A 25,452-nucleotide genomic window follows, 5' to 3' on the forward strand; every position below is an offset into this window, starting at 1 on the left:
TGGTAGCATTATTTTGTTTGGATGTTTTTCCAGCAAGGACAGAGAAGCTTGTTTGTTTATTTGTTGAATAGGACCATGTGCAGGAGCATTACTCTCAAGGGAAAATATGCCTGGTACCACATGTTGGCTCTCAGAGCTAATTTCCATCTGCAGTCCTTGATGCACAAACACATGTATCGCACAAGAACAGTACAAAAAAAAAAAAAACACACCACACACAAATCAATGAGAAAATGGATGGACGTAAATACAAAGCAACCCTTTAATCTGTTACAAAACTTGAAAGTTGCACTTCAGAGGCTCTTCATTCAATCTGACTGAGTTTGAGCTGTTGTGTCAACAAAAATCTCTTACAAATGCACAAAGTCAGTGAACACATACCCCTAAAAATGTGCAGCTCCAACAGTAATGAAAGACTGTTGAACCAAGTTTATTTCCCAGGGGCTAACGACAAATGCAACATTTAAAAGTATCGAAAATGTTCCTCCTCTTAGCAAATTCCATTTTATTTTGTGTTTCTGTTTTTGACACAAAAGTACAAATATAACCACACTTTAGTATGCGGTTGTTGTTTTAAAAAATGTACAAAAAAAATGCAAATCATATGAATACCTTTGGATTGCAACATAACATTAAAGAAACGGCTTCTTACACACCTTAGCTGAGCGTTGGTATAATGTTGGCCCTTCATCTGAAGGAGGAATCAGATTAAGAAAAATGTCTAAATTCCACAGAGTTGCTCGTGGACTTAACATTTTCTTTTTATATTTTCACACATTTGTGTGGGTGAGTGCTAAATTACCTAACAAAATGTGTGAAGCCATATCTTCTTTGACCATAGGTGACCTTAATCATAGAGAGTGTGGAAATGAAGCAAAGAAGCACCCTGGGGAGAAGGAATTTAACGGACTTAACATTTAGGGGAAGCTCAAATGAAAAATTAAAGAAGAGTCCAGTTTATTTAATTACATAGGCCTCAGTCAAATGGTCCGTGGAGGTTCCACATAATATTTCCAGTTGACTTTTTTTTTCCTCTCTCAGCCTCACTACCTCTTCATCCCCTAAGGCAAACATGCGTGTCAGTGAAACAGTGTTAGTTAATAGCCATGCAGAGACAAATCCAAAGACAATCACCAGATCCTTGAGGTTGCATAAAAGACAGCAGTCTGTGGAGACCTGCATTTTGGGTTTTTGCTCAGAATTACAATTATTCAGCTCTGCTTCGCATGAGTCGGGCAAAGACTCTTAATTTGGCAGCGTTTTTGCAAAAAGTAATGTATCTCTGCTCCCGTGTCTGTGGATAAGTCGTTTTCTATCTGAAGGCTTTGTGACAGAAACCGACAGGGGCTGCTTGCAAAGTCGGGCCCTAAATGTGACAAGCGGTGACGGAAAACGTGTCTGATTGACTTCCTGAGTTTGTTTTAAATGAGACAAAAAGGGATTTAGTGTCTTTTCAATACTTTGCTGGAGTGATGGGAAGGTTACAAGTCTTGCAGGCATCCGTCATTTTTTCCCCCTGTTTTTTCTTTCTTTCTTTTTTTTGTAAGAAGAGTTCATTTTCCTGCTGCATACATTTCCTTCCAGACATGCGTCTTAGAATCTCTTCACTTTAGCAGTGACATCATATTAGCATCAGCCTTGTTTCAGCCCAGATGCTTATTCTCAGGCACATTTTATGTGAAAACTGTGTGTGTTCCTCTACGTGTGTGTGTGGATGGATGGATGGGAACGGCATTTTTGATGTCTATTATCCTCACTTTTGATGTGAAGACATAAGCAGCTTACAAGTCTTTTTGTCAGTCAGATTTATTACATTAATTACAGCCATAGTGACACATTTGGTAAAGTGTGGCCCTCGCTTTTTCTTCCTGAGCAGCAAAACTGTGCTGGCATCCGCTTCATCCATCTCACTCTTAGTCTCTCAGCTTTGAGTGGGAGAAAAACAAATGGGAAGCAGAAAACGTTAGTAAACAAATGCCGTCGTGAAGGCCGAGGAACAAAGCAGATATGTCAGCAATAAAGTTGTGGAGAAGTTTAAAACGGTAGTAGATTACTAAACAATATCCCATTTTTTAAAGCATTTCACAGAACGGTACTCGGTTCATCATTCGAAAAAATTGAAAGAGCAGCACAACTGCACAGGTGGTTGAATCTGTCAACAGGAAGGCTGTTAGGCATGGACTACCCAAATGACAAGAATGTAGGAGATGCAGCACATATTTCAAAGAAGGTGCTCGGGTCAAATGAGACCAAAATTAACATGTCTGGCCAAAATGTCAAATATTTGTGAAGAAAAACTAACAATTCACCTTTTCACACCTGCTTATACTGCCACCACTGTGTTTTGTGGGAGCATTATGCTATGACAATGCTTTTCTTTGCAAAGCATAGAGGAGTTGATAATAGTTGATGGATAAAAAGGAAGAAACTCAATATAAAGCTATCCTGGAAGAAATTTAAAAGCTAGTGTTACAGGAAAAAGCCCAGAATTGCGTTGGGATGATGTAGATCAAAGTATCTCTGTGTTGGAACGGCTCATTGAAAGTCTAGACCGAAATCCTGTGGAAAATATTTGGCAAGAGTTGAAAACTCCTCTACAGACATTCTCTTCCCAAGCTAATCCTAGACATCATTACCAAACCATAATTTAATGGTTCAAATTTAAAAAATCCAAAATTAATATGCAAAACTGATAGAGTAAAGGGTTGCACCAGTTTCTTGGCACTAAACAGTATTGGCCAATGTTTTTTTAACCTTTTGTTGATAGGTTATTAATATCAGCCCAAATGTTTGCATCGTCACATCCTTTGTAGAGATATATCCCAAAGAACTACAGATGTAATGAACTCTACAGTTCAGCTTTAAGCTATAAAATCTATAGGCTTTTATATATTTGTACTTGTGGTTTGGTGTGAGCAAGAATGCTGAGAGGAAATAATGCTACACTTCGGATGCGTCACCTACCGAGGGAAGAGAGGTTGACGAGGGTTTCCCACCTTTGATTTGAACTGAAATAAATTACCTCTTCTACTTCCCTTCTCACCTTCCTTCTTTGTTTTCCTTTTATAACTTTCCTTCTTCCTCACACGCTGGGGCCACACAGAAATTTACCAGGAGGTCAGTCAGTTTAGACAGCCGTTGGAACCCTTTTCAACACACCACGCACTAAGCACGTTTAATGAAAGCCAAGTTTCCAAGCTTAGAATGCCCCTCTCTGAAACCGCTCCGCGGCTTCAAAGACACTTTGTAGAGTTATTATGCAGTAAGTTGTAAATGATGGCACCACAGGTCAGCACTCTTCTGGGAGGAATACATTATAAAAAATATTTGGGGGGTTATTTAGCATAGCTGGACAGCTTGGGAGCATGAAAATGAGCAAGCTTTTACACACATTAGAATACAGTAGGTTCATTTTGGCTGGAGCAAAAACACATTTATTGGAGTGCGGTTGGCAAGGCAAGCTGGGCTGGAATAGCTGCAGGCAAACTCTGAGTGTGTTTTGGAAGCCATTAGGGTGTTAGCATCACTCTATATGTGTAGGTATAGGCTAAATGGCAACTCTGACTTTGCTGACTTTACTGAGATAATGGCTGACGAAATGTATGCATGACTTGGTGATTGTGATCGTTACTGGTTAGCACTCTTAGAATATTAGCTTCTTGCATTCCTTATAATTTGATTCACATTTCCTTCCTCAACTACCTGTGAGGTCTCCATCCATCTCTGTCGCTGTCTCTCAGCCAAAGAGACTACCAATTGTAAGGGAATGCCACAGCGTTCAGTCTATATAATTTATTAGTTTATCTAACAGGGATAATGTTTTTATAGTTGTCCCTGAAAACTTTGTAAAATCAGATTTTTAAATGCGGTTTTTAAACAAATCTTGCTCCTAAGAATTTTCATTTTTCTCTCTCTGTCTCCGTTTCCTCTGCCCCATTAATGCCGGCAGTTGTAAACTGCACAGAGCCCGGCCATGTAGAGTACAGCATTAGGCAGGTATTATCCAGCGGGCCCCATCGGTACAGCTTCCAGACCGCGGTGACGTACCGCTGTAACCCTGGCTATTATCTTCTGGGAACCAGCTCCATCTCCTGCCAAGGGGACGGCACCTGGGACCGCTCCTTACCCAAATGCCTGTGTGAGTAACGGAAACAGTTGGTTTCTTTTAAGTACTTTGTAAAATGTGGTTTAATTAAAAAAATATGTATATTTATACTAGAGATGCACGGATTTGTGGTTTTTCCATTTATTAACTGTAGTTAACAGGGTTTAACATTTGTGTTTCTAGCAGCAATCTATTTAACACTTGTTTGCTTCCTTCTCTACTTTGATTGGTCAGTGGTTCTTTGCGACCGTCCCAGCATGCCTCCTTACGCGCAGATCTCAGGAGACCGTCGAACAGTGGGCTCGGTCATCCGCTACAGCTGCATGGGCCAGCGTGGCATCGTCGGAAACACCACGAGAATGTGTCAGCTGGACGGGCAGTGGAGCGGCTCGCCACCGCACTGCTCTGGTATGGGGAACCAGTCACCTGTCAATTTGTGTCTGTCTGTGTTCAACCAAATGTCATTTTACGAAGGACTAAAACTTAACACTCAAAATCTTCTCAAATAAGAGTCTGGAACAAGCAGAACTATTACCGTGTCACGACTGAGCCCTCATCCTCTGTCAATTCTTGATTTAACGCTTTATTAATTCAGTTGGGATATCAGCTCCGTTTATATAGACGCCCTCACAGAGCATGACCAACAAATGAAGACTTTGAGTGGCATCTGGTGGTAGGATATTTACGAAATAGTTGGACCAAAGATGGAATTACCCGTCTGCTCCGCAGGCCTCAAGGGCAAGCTGAGTCCCCTCTATAAACTCGTTTTAATTTGCTCTCATTAGACTGAGGAACATCAATGCCGGGTTATGAAGCTGTATAAAAACACAGGCCCCCATACTCCTATACCCCAACAACAATTCCTCCAGGGCTCCAGCGAGTTGCACGTTAAACGGCCCACACATCCCCCATATGTGCAAATGCACAGTCACACAGATGGGACAGAAAAGTGAACAAACACAGACGGTATCAAAGAGCTATAAAGTCGTTCGCTTAGGCACACAAGCTGTGTGACAGTAAAGTAGCACTCTGAGAGTTCAATGTCATTATGTGTGATGTTCTCTGATGTTCTCTCAATGGACAGGTATTATGTTCATATTTATTTGCATGGCCATCTTTACGACTGTCCCATGTGAACGTATTCATGCATTTTGAACTTTTTCACATTTTTGGTATGTTGCCTGCAAACTTGTAAAACATTTACTTTATTGAAGTTTTGAGGGAGTTACTAAACACAAAGTAGTGGATAATTATGAAACTGAAGAAAATCGGTATGTGGGTTTCAAAAATTTCTAAATATAAAGTCTGAAAAGTGTTGCATGTACTTGAATTCACCAAGCAACATTGCGCAAAACTGCCTTTTGCTGAACATCGCATCTTATGGAATTTTTATGAAGGAGGTTTCCAAATTTACCATCTTTTTTTACCTTTTAAGGTGATGGATTGAACACTTTGTAGACAATTACTTTCTAGTGCATCCAGAAAGTATTTACACCTCTTACCTTTATCCAGATTTTATGCTACAGGAATACTCCACGTTGTATTAAATTAATCTATTTCCACCAAATTCTATACAAACTTTTGAGATTTTTGTGAATTTTGTAAAAAAATAGAAGACAAAAAAAATCACATTCTGGCATGCATCTGTCTATATATAAAGTGGCACAGTTGACAGTGCAGCTCCCAGCAGAAACACTAAGCATGAAATCAAAGGAATTGTCTGCAGATCTCAGAGAGGATTGTCTTGTGGAACTAATCAAGGGAATTGCGTCGAAAAATGAAAGTGCTGTGAATGTCTTCTGGATGCACTGTAAAGTTTGGAATCTTGTATAATAACCATCCCTGAGTTATAGAATAAATAAACTTAAATAGCAAAGTTAAAATTCTTTAGGATATAGAAAGCCATCATTGTCTCATTGGATCTTTATGGTATCAGACACTAGTTCTATCATTGTCTTTATTGCACAATTATGTACCAGTCAGCAGAATTCATTTCTGATGTAAGCTCATTAACAAATGTCATATGTATGTGATTTTTTTTTTTTTTTTTGCTTTGTCCTTGCAGGGGAATCAAATGGTCTGTGTGGAGATCCAGGCGTACCTGTCCACGGCATTCGTCTTGGAGATGAATTTACCGTGAGCAGTGTTGTACGTTTCAGCTGCGAACCTGGTTACGTCCTAAAGGGGTCACCAGAGAGAACATGTTTTTCCAACGGTACCTGGAGGGGAACACAACCGGAGTGTCATGGTAAGACATTTGTATTGTATTTGTCAAGGTTTTTCCACTTTGCAGTTACTTGAACTTCCGGTGCTTTGCTATGGCGACGAGCTTTGATCGAGGTGATATTCTGGAAACATCCACAGGAAAACACACTTGAAGACCCACAATCTTACAGAAGCATTAAATATTCTGGCTTAGGATTTACTATCAGAGGAACAAGGGCATTTTGGGGTAAACCAGCAGTTTAATGTTATTTTAAAAATGCTGGCAAATTATGTGAGGATGTGTAAAAAGGCATTTGTTTTGTTTAGGAATAATTTTACATGCACATTTGTCTCACTCAAAAGTGATTGCTTTAATATAAACTTTTCCTTTAATTACCCATGTAAAATTTTTGCAACATGTCCAAGTGATGTCAGGTTTAGTGTAAGGGAACATCTAAAATTAAAATTAAATTGGTTATTTCTGTGCATATGTGTGAACAATTTAAATGAAATTCAGTGGATAAACAAACTGAAAGCAAGTTTTTCTTTACAAATTAATGAACTACACAGCAGTTAATGCCTTGCGAGATCAAAAAGTTTATTGCGGAGCTTTGCATTATTTTTTATGAAGACACAAGAAAAATATTTGTCTGATATGGGGCCTTCCCACAATCATCTGCTGTTTTATAGACCGTGTCCGGTGAAGCTCTCGACAACCCTCTGTACTCCTTCACCCCGCACCTCTACCCCCATCCTGGAGCACAACTGCCCCTTGCTTCTCTCTGTGTGTTATGCTCAATAGCCTAGGTTGCCCACCTGTTCTCAGTTGGCAGGGACTTCAAGGGCCAGGCTACATCTGGTCATTATGGGAGGGCGATGCCCCTGGGGTTCTGATGGCCTGGGGCAAACTGGAGACTGTAATGAACACAACTATCGCTTGCGGCTGGACAGACACCAAGGGATTTTCTGCGTAAAAGAGTGTGTCCATCAAAGGAGAGTTACTTAAAAAGGAGGATGCACAAAAATGTGATTGTGTCAGAAGTGGACAGATTGAAAACAAACAAGGAAAAAAAACTGATCAGGAAGGTTTTCAGACTAAATTTGGAGCTAACTGAGAATAAATGGCATTGAGAAACATCTTTGTTGAATAATAAAGACATTATAACAAATCAACTATGACAAGTCAACTTTTGTCACAATTATGTGAATGGCTTTAGGCCATTATCTTGATAAGAAAAAAGACTTCTTTCTTTTTAATATGTTAGCATCAGTACCTTTAGCATTTGCCTTCAGAATTTGTTCTTTCATCTTGGTTGTTCTTGTCTTCTGCTCTTCTATTTTTCTCAACAGTAATTTCCTGTGGAAACCCAGGAACTCCACGAAATGCCCAGATCCTTGTTCACGACGGACTGACTTTTTCCAGATCCATCACTTACAGCTGCAGGGAAGGGTACTACTCTACTGGACTGCTTACCCGACACTGCACTGTGAATGGGACCTGGACGGGCAACATGCCAGAGTGCTCAGGTAATTAACAGCCCAAAGATGCACAATCACAGTGACTTCGTCTTTGTGCTTATCCATACAGATTGAAAGAATTATGCCCTGTTTTGCATAATAACTTTGCTACTTAGGTCTCTGTTCAAATGCATGAATATTGCATTTGAACAGAACAGAGAACAGATCTCTGCAGGTCTCTGTTCAAATGCTAACTTGTCAAGTTAGCAGCGTATCTAAACTAGCACCAGAGTTGATCTGTTGGAAAAGCCTCTCTCACAAAAACTGTTTCTATCATTAACATTTCTGTCATCAGCATTTCAACCACAGAAAAATCCCTCCTGTGGAGAAAATCTTATTAAAAGTAGTGTTTTGAGTTGTCTTTAGATGGTAGAGCGCTGAAAAACATGCCGAGATAATGGACCCACCCAACCAAGGAAGTCGTTTGTAGATTTGTATTATTTTATATTGTAGGCAACTTTTTAAGAGACACGTTTCATTAAATATGTGGAAGTATGAACGCACAGGGATCTCTTTTGTTTTAATGCATTGAAAATCCCCAAATCCTTTATGTTAGAATATTTATGTTAATAATCTTAAGCGACAGTGGGTTGTAAAACTATTCTACAACCTTGTTGTGAAGTCACAACCACAAACCTTAGAGTATCTTAATGGATATTTTGTGCAAGGCCAACACATAATAAGAAGTAATAGAAGTAAAAGAAAAAATGTCATGCTTTTTATTTTTAAAGAAAATCTGAAAAGTGTTGGAATCATTATGTATTGAGCACCATGTCAATATTTTGCAGAACTATCTTGTGCACTGTCATCATGGTTTCAAGACTTTGAGATGTGTCTCTATCAGCTTTACACATTTTGGAGATTTCTTTGTCAAATAGCTCAAACATAAGACTGGATTAAAAATTCCAGTGAACAGCAACATTGAAGAATTGCTGCATTTAGATTTCAGTGTGTTCTATGATTGGACCCACTCTCCTACATGGAGCAGCATCCAACAGGTGTTCTTTCTTTCAGGGCTCCCTTGTGTTTACCCCCTCTCTTTCTTCCAGTCAACTATGACAAGTTTCCCTGACTGATTCACATATTTATGTTCTTCTCGTCTTGGTAGGTTTGCAGTTGTGCCATGCCTTTTTTCCATTTTTCAAAAGACTGATTGGGCAATTTTCTGAGACGTGCAAAGCTTGAGAAATTGTGAATTTAGCCACTCATGTTTTTTTTTGTTGTTTTTTTTAACATTTCCTCTGACTTTTCTGGTGTGTTCCTTGGTATTTATTACGGCTATTATTCCCTAAAGTTGTCTAGGAAACCTTTGAGGTATTCTTAGAACACCAGTATTTATAGTGATATTGAATTATACACAATTAACTTTGATTTCTGATTATATGACTTCTAAAGGTAATTGGTTACACTTTATTTGATCATAGGGTGTGAGCCTAAAGGTTGCTGAATACCAATCTGAGACATATTTTCCAGACTTGTAGCCTATATGTAAAAAGAAATGAATAACCCACTGAATCTGCAATTCAGTCTGTATAAAAGACATTACAGTTATAGAAAAAGGGAGCATTTGTTTCAGTGCATTAAAAAAAAAAACAAATAGAAAAGAAAATGATGGTTATGGAAATTTCTGGCATAGGTGACAGTTTTAAGAATATGTGGTTCTCTGGCAGGAAACGCATCATGATCCCTTCGAAAGGCGTGACGTGACAGTTCATTATCAATACATCTCTGAAAAGGCACAGAACTGCTGTACAGAGCCAAGAGCCCCTAGTAAATAGAGGTCAGCCAGTCTTCTCAGTGGAGAGGATTAAACCTTAAGCAGAACCACAATGGATTTCAAAGCTCAGAGTTTCATGATTGTGCAGTTACTTGTTACAACTGTGTGACAAAATATTTTTCTGCGTTTAAATGATCTCTGTGGATCCGAAAGCATTATTGAAAGTAAGGCAACCGTGAAGTGGTGAGGGGTCTGCGCTCTCCTCTGTTTTGACGATGCCGACGTAATGCGACTTAATTTTGCAGTTGGTGGACTTGCCACCATATTTGGATTGCATTGTTAAGCCAGGACAAAGCATGTCTGTGCAGTCTTTTGCACTTTATTGTTACTGCGTAGACAACCTTAGAAAGGCTTTGTGCTTGTTCTAAAAGCATCCTAACAGCCTGATAGACAATAAGTGCTTTCTGGTTCAAGGGAAAGCGCAACACTTCAAAGACGCTTAGTTTCCTTGTCCTACTTACTGGTTGTTCTTGAACATGTGGGATGTACACATTAACAATTCGCTGTTGTCCCAAGGCATCTGTCTGCTAGATGTCAAGTCCCCTGTGTTTTTTTGTTGTTGTTTTTTTTTTCCTGTGTAGACATTTACCAATAAAGCTGAGTTGCACTACATTTCACTAACACAGTGGAATCCTCACTGGTGTTACTTTTTGACTCAGTTTTTCCTGCAGTGTGATGTAACACAGTCAAGAAAAACTGTGGGGGGGTTTGCAGCAGCTCCATGGAGCAAATGTAAAGTTACATGTTTACAAGATTTAGTACATCGTGCTGCTTTTGATGTATAGTATGAATAATACCTGAAGAACAGGGATTTCCTAAAATAAAGTGCTAACTGTTGATTAAGACACGCAGAAATTGTTTGGTATTAAATTTTATTAAGTAATTATTTAACTTTGCAACTCCATTATTGCATAATTATTAATACCGGTATTTCACATAAGTAATTTCCTGATAAGATAAGCACAGACATATTTATTTGTGTCTCAGAATCATCCTCTGTAGATAACAGAAACTCTGAAAATAAACTCCTCCAACCAGATGTTTTTACCGATTTTTTTTTTTATTTAAAAGAAATGCATACATCAAACTCTCCTGCTTTCCTTCCATCCTTGCATCTACTTTTTCTTTCTACAAATCTTTTCCCTCCCTACAGTTTGTCCTTCCTTCAGCCCTTCCTTGTTTTTGCAAGTTTCCTATTTGACGAGTGAACAGTAAAAAAAAAAAACCTGCTGTTAACGAAGCAATAAAATATATGATCGGCATAATGTGTCATAGATGCAGTGAGATTGAAAGATGCAGAAAAAGACGTGTTATATTTTCCTTTAAGTTTTTACCTGTTCGTTTTCTATTGTTTTGTCGCCACAGTAATCAACTGTGGCGATCCCGGAGTGCCAGCCAATGGAGTTAGATTTGGGAATGATTTCACCTACAACCGAACCGTCGCTTTCCAGTGTTCTCCTGGATACACCATGGATGCTGACAGAGCCTCTTCTCTCATCTGCACCAAGGATCGGACCTGGAATGGCACCAAGCCGCTCTGTAAAGGTAGATTAGTGTTCTATAATATGAACAAAATGGGTGGTTTCTTTCTTGTTTCCATTCTGTTTAGATTTTCCTTTTTTTCGCTGCTTTACCCAACAAGATGGACTACATTCGAAAAATATATACATTTTTAAAAACTCTTTTCCTCCTTGCAGCAATTGTTTGTGGTCCACCACCGCTCATCCCAAACGGACAGGTTGTGGGTTCAGACCTGACCTGGGGCTCGAGCATAAGTTACTCCTGCAACCAAGGCTATCAGCTGTCCCTGCCCACTGTGTTAACATGCCAGGGCAACGGCAACTGGAGCGGCGAGAAACCACAGTGTTTCCGTAAGTGGCACCCCACTGAAATACTTTACATATTATGATTAGCTTCTGAGATTGTCACTCCCATCTATGCATGTTCATATCCTGCAGGATGTGTCTTACCCTCTTGAGAATCTAATTAAAACCCAACATGTGTTGCAGGTCACCTAATGTTATGTCTCTCTCTCTCTCTCTCTCTCTCTCCGTCTCCCCCCATTGCTTTGTTACAGCTGTATTCTGTGGAGACCCAGGAATGCCAGATCAAGGCAGAAGGGAGGACCGCGGTTTCACCTATCTTTCATCTGTCTCGTTCTCTTGCAATCCTCCCCTCATCTTGGTTGGCTCGGCCAGGAGGTACTGCCAGTACGATGGCACTTGGAGCGGCACACAGCCCTCCTGCATAGGTAAACTAACACAGTTGTGGGTCCAAATGATGCACGTCATAAAAGAAGGCGAGTGTTGTAAATATCATTTTGTTGTAGTTATAACTGTGTTACAACACAGTTATACTACAACACAGTTATCCAACAGTTATAACAGCACCTTCAATTTTTTTATGTGGCTGTATTTATATCTACATATAAAAATCTGCTTCTTAGTCCCTCAAAAGTATTTTTGAAATCTCCATCCCAGGTTGAATATTTTACCCAAATCAACTAGTAGTTAAAGATCTTGGGTACTATGTATTTTTGTAGCAATAACTCTTTTTATTATTATTATTTTACATCTTTCGTACTTGTTTTGCACACACCAGAACAAGCGGTGTGGCCTATTCAAACTCTTTTTCTAAACTGGAGTGAGATACAGTGGCATAGATGAATTAAACAAGTCAGGAACACTCAAAAACCCTAAAATATAGCAGCTATGCATTATCTTCTGAAAGGAGACAAGTTCTTTTTACAGCTCTCTACTTGAAACTTCAGGGAGGAATTTTATTTCTATTCTCCCACTCAAAATCGATCAGCTTAAAAAAAAAAATAAAAAAATTCTGTAAACCGCCGGCCCAAGCAAATATTGGATGGAATTGAATGCCATTGCTTTTACCTGCACATATATGGAGTGGTTGAAAAATGGTTCTAAAATACGACTCAACAACATGGTGTTATTAGAGCTGTACCATAAAAGACGTCTGCAGTTATGATGCCATAAAACACGTCTAAGCACCTTTTAACAGGGACAAATAATGATTACTGCATATAAAAAACACTTAAGAAGCACTGCCTAATGGTAACAATCAAGTTGAAGATGAAATTCAAAGAACTTTCCCTCCTTTAATCATGCAGTAGTGCTTATCCCAACAGTTTGGATATTATAACATAAGTTACCTAAATTTTACAACCACCATTAAATTTGTTGCGCGACAGTTTTAATGTGGCATATTTTGAAAACTCAGCAGGAAAAAAAAAATAACTTCCTGCAAAGCTTCTAGATTATAACTCCATCAAGTCAAATTGCATTATGTCTTTTTACCTTAGCTTATCTTGAGGTAATGTTTTGCTTCCAAAAATAATGTATCAAATAGTAAAATATTCAGATTTTTTCTCAACTGCACAAAAAAATAAAATAAATAAAAACAATAGAAATCCTTTCTGCTTAACAGGCCTGAGAGTTTAAATATCAAAATTAATTTGTGGGGTTTACTGTTTAAGATATACCCTTCAAATTTGATATCATCACGTAAGAAAAAATTGAAAAACAGAAGAAAAAACAGTACCGACTACTGGGGTTGAACTCGAGCCTCTCATGACCTTGCATCCATAAGCGTGCATGATGGATGGATGGATGAATGGATGGATGTCAAATGGGTGAGCTCACTATAGTTTTTTTTTTGTTTTGTTTTTTTTTTGTTTTTTTCAGATCCGAGTCACACAACCTGTGGTGACCCTGGCATTCCACTCTTTGGAAATCAGAACAACAGCCAAGGCTACCAGGTGTGAAAATGTTGTCACACAGGAAATTGAGTTTATATTTTGAACAAAAAAAATCCAATTAAATTTTAAAAGGTCATTTTTTCCCCCCTTCCTTTGTACTACAGTCTATGCTTCCCCTTTGTTTTGTAATGCAAGCTGTTTTTGTCAGCTTGGACTGCAAGGGTGAAGAGGGTGAAGAATGATTAATGCAGTATTGATGGTATAAGAAAACACATTGTCCCTCCAGGCCTGCCGTAGACGCCATCAGGAGCCCGGAATATTTTTGCAGAACGAACTTTCTGATCATTTAGAAACATGACAGAAACTGTTAAAGGGATGCCAATTTTCATCTGCCAAGATGTAAAATGGTCATCAACAAAACTCTTTACCAGACAGCCTAGTGACGCAACCAGCCTTTAGTGGGTTTTAATAATTGACATAGTGAGTTTTCAGATTTGTCCATAGAAATATTCTAAAAAGTCCACTGTGTGCTTTTGCATTCATTCTTCTTTACTGTGAAATCACAAAATAAAATCCGGTTCAACCGATTGCAAAAAAAAGTATGCAAATTCATATAATCCTTTTTTCCTATGCTTTCTGCTACAGATTGGCAGCACTGTGTTCTTTAACTGCAGAAAGGGCTACCTACTGCAGGGCTCTATTTCGCGCACATGTCTGCCCAACCTGACCTGGAGTGGATTTCAACCCGAGTGCATCTGTAAGCACGCAACCACTTGCTCTGAAAACGAAACGCAAAACACATCTAGCAATATTTAACCGTGAATTAATATGCCCTCCATTCAAGCATTTCTCACAACCTTCTGCCTACATGTTGCATTTATGCTATTTTTAGTGCTTTCTTTTTTGTTCCCTTTGAAATTGGATTCCCCTCTCTCCCTCTCCAGCCCACCACTGCAGCCAGCCAGAGCTACCTGCTCAGTCTGATGTTCGAGCCATTGAACTGCCATCCCTTGGCTACACACTGATCTATACATGTCAGCCTGGCTTCTACTTGGCTGGGGGTTCAGAACACAGAACCTGCAGGTCCGACGGTAGCTGGTCAGGGAAACCACCACTGTGTGCAGGTACGGACATGGTTGTGTTACGTCTGTAAAACAGTATGGAGATGTACTTGATTAAATAATTGAAAACATGGGTGCAGTTTTCACTCTTTACTCCAAGGTGGCAATAAAGTGCTGGTGTATAAGCTGTTTACTGAGAGAAGAAGAGGCGTTTGTAGCTGTGGAGGAAAACGGCAGATGTCTGCTCCCTGTATTTTGTTTTAAAAGCAACTGTCATTGTTTTCCTCCTGCTTGTGATCTGAACTGTTCTTGTCTTTTATTAGCTGTGTTTGGTGCCACCATCTGACTGGGAGTATTATAGTTCCTACCGGCACATATTGTCAGTGAACCTTAAAATGCCTATAAGATCTTAGTTGGTAGGGTTCACTCCCTGGACAAAATTTATGCATGCTTGCCACGTTTTTTTAAACTTTTATTTAAGCTTTTTTCCCTACAGCTGTGGATTCTGCATTAAGGTAAAGCTGGTAAACTTTGCTGACAAAGTATCAAAATCATTGAAGTGATTTAAATGTTTTTTGTTGTTTTTTTTTTCTAAAAATTGGACAGTCTTTAACAAAAAATTCTAAACATCAACATGATCCATTTTTAAGTTGTATAATCCATCGTTTGTCTGTTTACACTACTTCATTCATTGGGGAAAAAAATCAAAACAAATCTCTATATAATGTTCTGACACTTTTGAAAAATTGAAAGTGTAGAACTGACCAATCTAATGAGTTTCAAAAATAATAATAAAAAAAGGTTTACTGATGACCAAAGTGATTTATTTTATTTTATTTTATTTTATTTTTTGCTTTTCTTGATTGAACTATACTGAACAATATATTTAGTCTACTGTTAGCCCTCTGTAAATAGTCAACTTTTATCCCAACTATTCGCTGCCATGCATTCTTCCGCACCAAATAGGCGGATCAAAATCTCTGCATTTTTCAAAAAGTTACTCAGAAAGCGCATTCCTCATCAAAGCTAATGTTTCACAGTATCCTAATTAAAGTGGTGCCACTCTGAACCAGCATTTCACAGCATCCTTCTGCCTCTGATGTCCATGTGGCCTAACGGGTTCTGACTAATGCAGGGTTGTGGCTCTGTGTACTAATATGTTTGAAATGAGCACACTGACAAGTGTTAATATTTTCTATAAACTTGGAACCTCTTAAATCGGTATACCTTCTGAAGTAAATGCAATATATATTTTTTTCACAGTCGGCCTTAAAGAAATGAGGAGCAAACTCATGCAAACAAATCTGACAGACTATATTGCAAATGTGGTGCAGTGATTGAAAGATTTTATTTATTGATGCAGAAAATCCTTTAACAGCTCTTTTTGAGACTATCTCATTAAAAAAAATAATAATAAGGAACCGGCACGCTTTAATGAGTTCATGTTAGAATTGTGAATTTAAACATTTATAAGTAGTGACCCACAAACATGAATTGATAGCTTTAAGCTGTGTGAGCTGGATTTATAACTAGTTTTTTTTTTTTTATGACGGGTGAACTTGCACAAAATTGATTGTGACGCCGGACGATATAGAAACAATCCTGCTAAAATGAATAAAATGCCCAAATATCTGCATTTGTACTACGCATTTGACTGATGGCTTGTTTTTAGTTTCTGTATACTTGGAAGATTCACCGAGTTTTATATATATATATATGTGTGTATATATATATATCTTCAGTTATCCTTATGCTAACTGGACATAATGACAAAACCGGGGGAGTCTAATGTGAATGAATAGCGCTGTTGCTCAATTTGTATTCTGAGACACATGTCAGAGTAGGATGATCCATCCATCATGCTATTATAGATTGCTTGAAGCCCAACACCCTTACACTGATAAACGAATCTACAAGCTTTGAAAGATTAGCAAAGGTGCAAAACCTGAATAGGCCAATGCTTCCTATTGATCTGGTTGAGTAGATGTACGTCTTACAAATGGCACGACTTCCCTAACAAGTTCTAGCAGGCTAATAGACTGCTATCAGGACTCTCCAAAGCATCAAGTTAAATGCATATGAAAGGAGAGAAAAAAAAAAGAGTAATCAACACACAATTATCTAGGGTAGCAAAATACTAATGGTTGAAGAAGAATGATATAACGGAGGTAGATAGTCATGAGATGGATTCCTTGTGAAGTTGTTAGTGAAATATCCAGGGTTGGGGACTTTTTTTGAGACTGGACCATAAAGAGTAAAGGCAAGGTAGAGAACTGGTCATTGTACATATAGGACATAAACATAGCCTGTGGGCACAATGATGGAAAGGCAGCTCAAAAGACCTGGCAGCTAATAAAGTTAAAGCATGGGAGCATTATTTTGTATTTATATTTATGTGCATCTCAGTGGCTGTTTACAGATGTAAAATGTCATCGGAATAGCCGTCTTTGGTTGCGGTTGTGAGTAAAAGCCTTTTTCCTTCTGTTTATCAGTGTGGGTGTATGTTTACTACAGCGATGTGGTCTTGTGGTCCCTTGTGAGCTTTAAGGCATTATTAAAGTGCCTCCATTGAAGCTGTGAAACTGTCTATCTGATTTAGCCAAAACCCTGTGGGGGGTACTCGAGTTTCTTTTTGACACGAGACAGGCCCCGTCAGAATCAGCCTTCACTCTGGCCACCAAAGGTGTTATTACTTGTCAGCTGGAGATGCGGGTATTGTTGCCTTTTAGATCTATATTTCAAGTAAAGTTTATAAAAATATCAACTTTACGTGAACCTTTTTAACCTAAAATAAATCCACCTCTTTGTCCTCGTATAAGCTCAGATTTTCAGGCTGTACAGAACCTATAATTAGTGTTGATTATGTCGGAGCTTTTCTCAGTAAATATATTACAAATATTTCTGTTGACATGGGAGAAAGAAAAAGTTAGTCAATAACTTATTCAATTCAGTAAAACCTTGTTTATCACCTAGGGGTTACTTGAAGGCACAAGGAAGCAGTCCAAACATATGCACAATAATTTTAGAACATTAATTCAGATGCAATTACGAAATTAATATCAAAAGCAGCGAACAAACAATAATCACCAAGGGATGAGGCAGTGATTAGTGAAAGATGCAGCTGAAAAACAGTATTTACATCAACTATTTGTACATTATCTGTATATTTAAACAGTAACACATTATGACGAGTTACAGTAAAAGCAATAAATACAGTAAAGACTCATGATGTTCAGAAAAATGACATATTCTTGATTCTCTGGTGGCCTCAGCCTTGTGTGATGAAGTAGGATGACAGATGGAACAAGTATTAAACACTGAAGAAAGTTAAATTCAAAAAAGGCATAGAAGGCTTGTACAGAGCTTCAGGGATGGGTTTCTCCCCTCAAGCAGCTACATCCCAGTCTTTGATTTGAAGTTGTTGGATGCACCGGTCTAAAGCATTCTGCCAAAAGGCCCTAGAACAATGGAGAGAAACATTTTATATCTGTCTGACAAAGCAATGGAGAAGCCTGGCTGCATTGTGTCAAATGAAAAGTTTGCTCCAGACGGATTATTACACAGGGTCACTTTTGAAATTTGGGATAGACCCTTAAACTCCAATGAAGGTAATCCTAATGTGTCAGCATACCAAGACATTTTGGATTAACTCCGGCTGCTCACCTTGTGGGAGCAGTTTGGAAATGGCCTCTACATGTTCCTACAAGACGGTCCATCAGTGCTCTTGCTCATCCTTGTCCATAAGGGCATGGATGAACAAGTCTGATGAATGGTTTGCACAGAGTACATTTCCTGGTGTCCATCACGTGATATAGCATGCAACTCAGATGGCCATACCATCACATTTTCATCGGCTGGTTTGGGGTTTTTCTGACCTTTGATCTAATAAGTCAAGTTTTCTTGGAACAGCATAAAAAGTACGTATACATTGAGCACCAGAAGGCACTTGGCTAAGAGCAAATTTACTAAGGAAACCTTGGATCGCTGTCAAAACCGTTTTCAGTTTCACTTACTCTAAATTACACGGTACACCATGAGATTTGGCTCATTTAAAGTTTTGTCTTTTGTGTGTGCGTTTATGCTTTTAGCTGATAATCGGCCAAGTGGTAGAATCCCAGTGGGCACCGTACAGGAGCCTCCATCTAAACTGCCAGGTGAGACAATTAAAGGTAGTCAGTTGTTTAATTCATTAAGATAATATTTAAATATATATAGGCTTATAATATGCTCAGTTTCTCTCCATTTAAGACTCCAAAAATGTCAGCTAACTCTTGTTGTTTACTGACACGTTTCATTCAGTTCCCGGTGGTGTGTTTGCTAAAAACTCCCTCTGGAGGGGTTCCTATGAGTACCTGGGAAAGAAGCAGCCAGCCATGCTTAGCATCACTGCCTTTGAACCTTTTAGCAACCGAGTTAATGGGACACTGATCGACCACAGCGGGGTTGAGCTTAAATTAGCAGGTAAGTACCCGCTAATTTCTAAAGAAGCATTACAAAAAGGTTCTCTGTGATATCAATGTTGCAGTTTTAGCCAAATAGCTAATCTTTTTTTATTATTAATATTATTGTAAAGGCAGATCCTTTTTCTTAAATAATTGTCTTCTCCATCTGTGTGGGTTTTTTTTTTCTTTTTCCCTGCAGGAACGTATAAGAGGGAGGAAGCTCAGCTGCTTCTACAAGTTCACCAGATCAGAGGTCCTGTGGAGATCTTTGTGAACAAGTTTAAAATAGACAACTGGGCCCTGGACGGACATGTAAGTGCAAGCCTGAAGTAGGCTTCATTACAACATCTTCCTTTGTCTCTGTAAAGATGTTACATCTTACACTTAAACACACATCTTCATAGTGAGCCGCGCGCAAAGCATACATCCAAACTAACCTTGTCTCTCTAGGGAGATGGAGGGCCCACTGAGAGTTTTCTCTTTAATTAAAATGTCAGTTAAATCATTGCTCGGTAATCAGGACTTGACAGACCCCCTCACTTCTCTCTGCCGTACTACCCCCCAACCCCAGGCACCTACACACACACACACACACACACACACGCACCCTTCTGATTTAATTAAAAAAAACAAAACAAAAAAAAAAAACAGGTCACAGTACATGTGAATCCAAGTGCCTTTATGTGCTACTTTACGAGATGCGCACAGAAGTGTTTTAATGGTTTCTTTAATGGTTAATGGTTAATTTTTTTCTCTTGTGCGGATCTCTTGTTTGTGTGCCATGCAAAGGAGTGCGTTTGTTTGTGATCTTGAGCAGGAAAACGGCACATGAAGTGCCAGCCATAGCAGTCCCTCTCAGCTCTTTTTGACACAATGTTTCATTTTCTGCATGCACCAAGTGCTGACACTTTGATGGTGCTCCCCTTTGTACAGCTACGACGTGACACATAAAATGTCTCTTCTCCATTCCTCTCTCACTAGGTGTCCTACATCTCCTCGTCCAATGCTTTTGTGTACCAGGGATTTGTCAGAGGAAAAGGCTTTGGCCAATTTGGTCTCCAAAGACTGGGTGAGTGAACTTTCCTCTTGGCTACAGAAGCCTGTGAAAGGCGGGTTCTGAAGAGAAGACCACTTCTGCATCTGTTGCTTTATCAGCAGCAAATAAAATCCGCTCATACAATGTTTGTGTAAGGTTTACATACCGTACACTCACCATCAGAAATGTTTTGAATTTCAGGCCTTTTATTTGAAGCCTTTTCCTTTTAGATGGGGAATTTCCACATATTGTCAAAACATATATGGCTAAATATATTTCTACATGAGTACTAATGTCTATTTTTATATCCACACATTAGTCTTGCAAAGTTCTCTTTTTTGCAGAATTGCTTTTAAGCATATTTAATAATATTGAGTATGTGTGAGACTGAGGGCATTGCTGGTTAATGTTAGCCAAATGTATCCACTCCAAATCCAGTAGGGATGTGTAGTTGTAACCCTTAGCTATGCAAGTTTAAATTGAGAAATCGATGAGTTTAGTTGAATTTGAGGCAATCCTCTTTCTTCAGGGATCCATCCAGCAACCCATATGCACTAGCACTCATGCTACCATGGTGGTGGTAGCATGAGTCTACCACCACCATGTTTTACAGAGATTTTAGGTTTGAAGCCACAACTTGACCACTCCAAATATTTTTCTTATCACTATTACAGTTCTTTGTCTTGTTTAAACGTTTCTCTAGAAAGCTGTTGCATGGTCCGTGTGGAGAGTTGGGGATTTAAGTTAATATTTAAGATTTGCTCAAATTTAAGTGCTACTTTGTAGGTTGGCACCTTTTCAGTCCAGGGTGATGTAAAACATGCTTCACTGTGGATATGTAGTTTCTAACAAATCCCAGTTCATGATAGGATTTAGCATTGTGGTGATTCCTGGGCGTTTTCTAACATCCTAACCAATGGTCTTTCCATTTCTGGGTCTTATGTTTACATTTGGTGTTCCTGCAAAACAAGGCAGGCAGGTATTATGCTTCTGGAACAGCACTTTCTTCAAGTCTATTGAATATGGATGTATTATTCTTAAACAAATCAAGTCTGGTCAAAAACACAAATCAGTTTGAATGGGCTTTACCAATTATACCAAGAAGAGTGTTCAAGTTTTCAGTCAGATTTACCCCAGAGGCATGTTGATAGGGGTGTGTGTTGGTTATTGGAGGGAACTGCAGACCAGCTGGGATTTAAATGCTTCAAAACATTTCTTGCTGATGAGGGAAAACTTAGTGAACTTTAAGGCAAAGAAGGCTCTTAGTCATGACATTTGCTCCAAAAAGCCCAAAGTTTTGTTCAAAACTGCATTACATCACACTTCCTACATTAAAAAGACATCCATTCATTTGACTTTTGTGTATACCAATATGGAAGGATCTTGAGAATACATTCCTAGTCCACCCCCGTTGCGTGTTTGTATGTGTATAGGCAGAGACGAGTGGTACGTTGGTGCGTGGCACGATTGTGTGCGGTGCCAACACAGATGAAGTGTTTGTATGCTCTGTGGAAAGTGGCTGTGAGAATCTCCTGTAATAAGGAAGTTGCCTGAGCAGCAGGTGCGTCCTCCCGCCCCCTGTTGCAGCACACGTATTAAGCAAACAGCCCCGTATTATTGCAGGCGGCCGTGGCTGATGCCAGGGTATTCATCTGTATGAGCATGGTGTGTACACGAAAAACACCAGATGTGTGTCTGGAAGGTGGGTTAGACATCTTGGAAGTAATCCCGCTTAATTTGACGACACTTTGTGCTTTCTTTTAACTCGGTGGCGGCGCAACGGCGAAAGCGGTTTCTCTGCTCGAGTGTGTTTGTGCATCTGTTTGTGTGTGTGTTTCCCCGCGCTCATGCAGCGGGGGTTGATTGGCAAACGCCACCAAAACCCCCCTAATTCAATTCCTTCTTGTTTGTCACCCGCCCTTTATTGGAGCTTTTTGGCACTCTGTGGCGAACAGGTGGGCTTGTCACTCGTCCACTGTTGCTTTTGCAGACACACAACTTTAGAAATTAGATGACACATCTGAAATGAGTTAATAGCTGCCGGCCTTTGATGCCAGTAATTAAAAGTCATTGTTGGGATAATGGAATTTGACTTTCCCCCGGGGAAGGGGCGAAATGAAATTAACACATAGAAGTGAACATGAAGAAAAGTACATAAATCAGGTTTACTGCCATAGTTTATTGCGTGTAAATGCAGTTCTCCTGGTAACACTCTTCAGCCGCTAAAAGTTATTTTAATTTATTTTCATGTGTAAGTGCTTATTATATCACCAGTCAATTTTGGTAGAAGATGAGAAAAATTGCTTAAGTTCTATTAAAGGATTGATTTGGTAAAAATGTATTCTTGTTTTTTTTTCTGCAGAGAGTTTAGATCCCAGTAGAGCCAACCCTGGCTACAACTTTGCCTCCAACAGCAGTTCAGTGGCAGCTGCCATTCTAGTGCCTTTTATAGCAATGATCATTGCAGGCTTCGCTCTTTATCTCTATAAACACAGGTAAGACTGAGATGCTTTTTTCTTTTTTTCCCCCTAATTTTATCTCTAATTTCAATTTCATATAGGATACATTTTGAGGGTTCATCCTGCTTTACATCTAAACCACTAAATGGTGTATGGCTTTTACTTGTACTATTATCAAGTCCAAGTAGCTCTTCACACTACACATTCACACATCACTACACACTGCTTGCATATGTTAAACAAGGAACATTCTGAAACCACAAATTATCAGCCATAAATTGAAACTGTAAAGTGGATCTTGATTAAGTGGAAAGAAAAAGCTACGTACAGCAGTTTTCAAAATGTTTGATGAATAAAACACTTGGCTTGTATTTGCATTTACCCCCTTTTTCTCTGAGATCTACGAGTAAAATCCATTGGAACTAATTGTCTACAAAAGTCAACTAATTAAAAAAAATAAAGTTCTCCTGTGTTGAACATAGTCTCATTAAAAATCCAGCTGTTCTGTTGAGGCCTCAAAGGTGAGTTAGAGAACAATAGTTAGCAAACAGCATCAAAAACACCAAGGAACACATGAAGACGGATCAGGGATAAAATAGTGGGGGGAAAAAAAGTAGAATTTCTGGCCAGACAACTAGTGCATTAATCAAAGAAGCTGCCAAGAGGCCCACAGTAAATCTGGAGGAGCTGCAGAAATCCACTGCACAGCTGGGAGCATCTGTCAACTAAACAACTGTTCAACAAATCTTTTTTTGTTTTGTTTTTTCCCGTTGAAAAGTAAAGAAGTCTTGAGGAAACAAGCACACATGTGGATGGAATCCAATTGTGGATTTAAGTTCTTCGTATCAAGACCTGAAAATTAAGGTTCCATCGATCGAGTCCAACCGAATTATTATTATTATTTTAGCAATTTTCTAAAAATGAATTGGCAAAAAAATAAAAAAATAACTCCAGATATGAAAAGCATGGTCCACATGTATTGCAAAAGATTTGAAGATGTAATTACAGTGGAAGGTTGTTCCACAAAGTATTGATTGAAGGAGTCTGAATAAAAATGCATGCCATACTTTCCATATTTTTATTTGTGAACAATTTTCAAAGAAAATAGTTATTTTTCGTCCCATTTTCTATTATGCTAGCTGAGGCGGCACATGTGTGTGTTTTCGTGGCTCTGTGTTTATTTCAGAGTACATTAACTTAATGTCATTATAATCAGTAGAATAAGGCACATTAGTAAATCAACATGATCTTTACGGTGAGAAAGAGGGAAGACGTAATGAGAGTCAAGTTGTAACTCTCCCACTCTGGATGCGCCGATACAAACACATTTTAAAAGTCACAACAGCAAAAAATCTGCAACATGTCAAAGAGCTTTTAATGCTTCATAAGGAATAAAACTCTCCTGATGTTTTTTTTTTTTTTTACGTGTTTTAGAAGAAGACCCAAAGTTCCCTTCAACGGTTACGTGGGCCACGAGAACACAAACGGTCGGGCTACATTCGAGAACCCCATGTACGACCGCAACATCCAACCCACTGACATCATGGCCAACGAGACAGAGTTCACAGTCAGCACAGTGTGCACCGCTGTATAGCAACACCATCCTTCAGAGGTAAGAATCTGGAAGACTTCACTTTAACTCACCGCTTTTCTAAGCACAGAACAATATTCTAATTATGAGGTTTGTTTATATTCAGTGCATGTAGTCTGTGCTTTCAGATTAATACTGATATCTTATCTGTTTTCTGTTACATCCATGTTCATTGTCCTCCATCATTCTGGTTATGTTTCTTTTTCTCTCTTTTTTCTATTTTGTGTGGATTCTTTTTTTTTTTTCTTTAAATTTTTATCTGATCGCTCATCCGTATTTTCCACAACAAACATCTTCTTACACGCTCATCTTGTTCGCTGCAACATTCAATCAGTCGAAGGAAGGAAAGGTGCGCCACAACCTCCGCTGGCTGCCGGCAGAGGACACCTGTAATTCCTTGTGCAGATGGCGAGAAAAAGATTATTTTATTTGCTGAAATACCTTCAAGTAACATCTCCAGTCGAGGAGCCTCGCACCTGCAGGAAACAAGAAAAAAAAGAGACTAATACGAGAGCAACAACTTTTTTTTCTTTTTTTTTTTTTAATCAAAGGTCAACGTGAAACGGCTCTCTGTAACTTTACATGGTTTCTTGATCATGTTCCATATTCTAAGGAAAAAGCTTCCATCTGAACCTGCAGCTGGCAGGAGTACTGCTGGAGGCAAAGCTGTGATGACTTTTCTCACCGCCCTTCGCCTAAACCCAAAGGGAAGTTTGTGTAAGTCATAAAATGTACCTGTAGCTTACAAAAAAAAAACAACAAAAAAAAAACTCTGTGCACTGTGTGGTGGGCAGCCACGTGTCGGTCGGTCGGTGTGTATGATGCTAAGAGAAACTCTCTGAACTGTTGAAATTCATCCGTTCCGTTTTCACTTTGTATTTTGTTTTCACTGTTTGTTTTTTCTGCGTTTCTTTCTTGTGTTTTATGCTGCCAGCTTTCTCAGATGAGTAATTGGGAACGCCGTTATCTGTCAGATCTCTGCTATTTGAGGCTGTCATAAGGTTCCATGGGAAGGCTGCAGGTTTAAAGATGTAGTTTTCAATTCCATGTCGAAAACATACTCTTATCACTATTTTGTGTGCTTTTCCTCCTATTTTTCTTTTCCTGCGGCTGAAGAAAAGGTTAAAAGGTTGCTAGGTGTTTGGAATAAACAGTAGAGAGTAGAGCGCCTGTGTGACTGCTATAGGAGGACAGAGTGCCTGTGTTGCGTAGATGTCTACGCATTTGTGGTTTTAACCAAAAACGTGATGGTTTTATTTGTTTTGATAGCATTTCATTTGGTTTCCGGAAGGCTAACGATCAGAAAGCAACGGTGCATAAATCTAACCCATCAAGTGAAGGTAGAGTGAAACAAAAGAACTGAGAATCTAATGTTCAGTCAACAGCAGCATTTACTTTTCTATTTTTAGTTTGTTCCTGGTTCAAACACATTTATATTACAATGTTGTGTCTGAAGACTCATTAGGTGTCAAACAAGCCGAAGTTATCTTGAGAAGTCAAAGATGATCCCTCTCTCAAATGGGGGACAGAATGTGTGATG

The 25,452-nt window shown here is 39.0% G+C and overlaps 1 protein-coding gene across 1 annotated transcript in view; it reads left to right on the forward strand.

Moving 5' to 3' along the window:
• Nucleotides 1-24,667, forward strand: part of csmd2 (CUB and Sushi multiple domains 2) — a 240,351-nt gene extending 215,684 nt beyond the window's left edge. The window contains exons 56-72 of the mRNA XM_016675164.1: nt 3,950-4,138; nt 4,340-4,513; nt 6,171-6,353; nt 7,661-7,837; nt 10,971-11,150; nt 11,303-11,476; nt 11,683-11,856; nt 13,310-13,383; nt 13,969-14,080; nt 14,268-14,447; nt 18,473-18,538; nt 18,684-18,845; nt 19,026-19,138; nt 19,808-19,895; nt 22,225-22,357; nt 23,756-23,933; nt 24,243-24,667. Coding sequence (XP_016530650.1) covers nt 3,950-4,138; nt 4,340-4,513; nt 6,171-6,353; nt 7,661-7,837; nt 10,971-11,150; nt 11,303-11,476; nt 11,683-11,856; nt 13,310-13,383; nt 13,969-14,080; nt 14,268-14,447; nt 18,473-18,538; nt 18,684-18,845; nt 19,026-19,138; nt 19,808-19,895; nt 22,225-22,357; nt 23,756-23,915 — 2,339 coding nt within the window. The 3' untranslated portion in view covers nt 23,916-23,933; nt 24,243-24,667. The remainder of the gene's footprint in view (nt 1-3,949; nt 4,139-4,339; nt 4,514-6,170; nt 6,354-7,660; nt 7,838-10,970; nt 11,151-11,302; nt 11,477-11,682; nt 11,857-13,309; nt 13,384-13,968; nt 14,081-14,267; nt 14,448-18,472; nt 18,539-18,683; nt 18,846-19,025; nt 19,139-19,807; nt 19,896-22,224; nt 22,358-23,755; nt 23,934-24,242) is intronic.
• Nucleotides 24,668-25,452: the final 785 nt, after the last annotated feature.

The sequence above is a fragment of the Poecilia formosa genome, unplaced genomic scaffold (assembly GCF_000485575.1).
Source record: "Poecilia formosa unplaced genomic scaffold, Poecilia_formosa-5.1.2 Scaffold107, whole genome shotgun sequence".
Classification (NCBI taxonomy): domain Eukaryota; kingdom Metazoa; phylum Chordata; class Actinopteri; order Cyprinodontiformes; family Poeciliidae; genus Poecilia; species Poecilia formosa.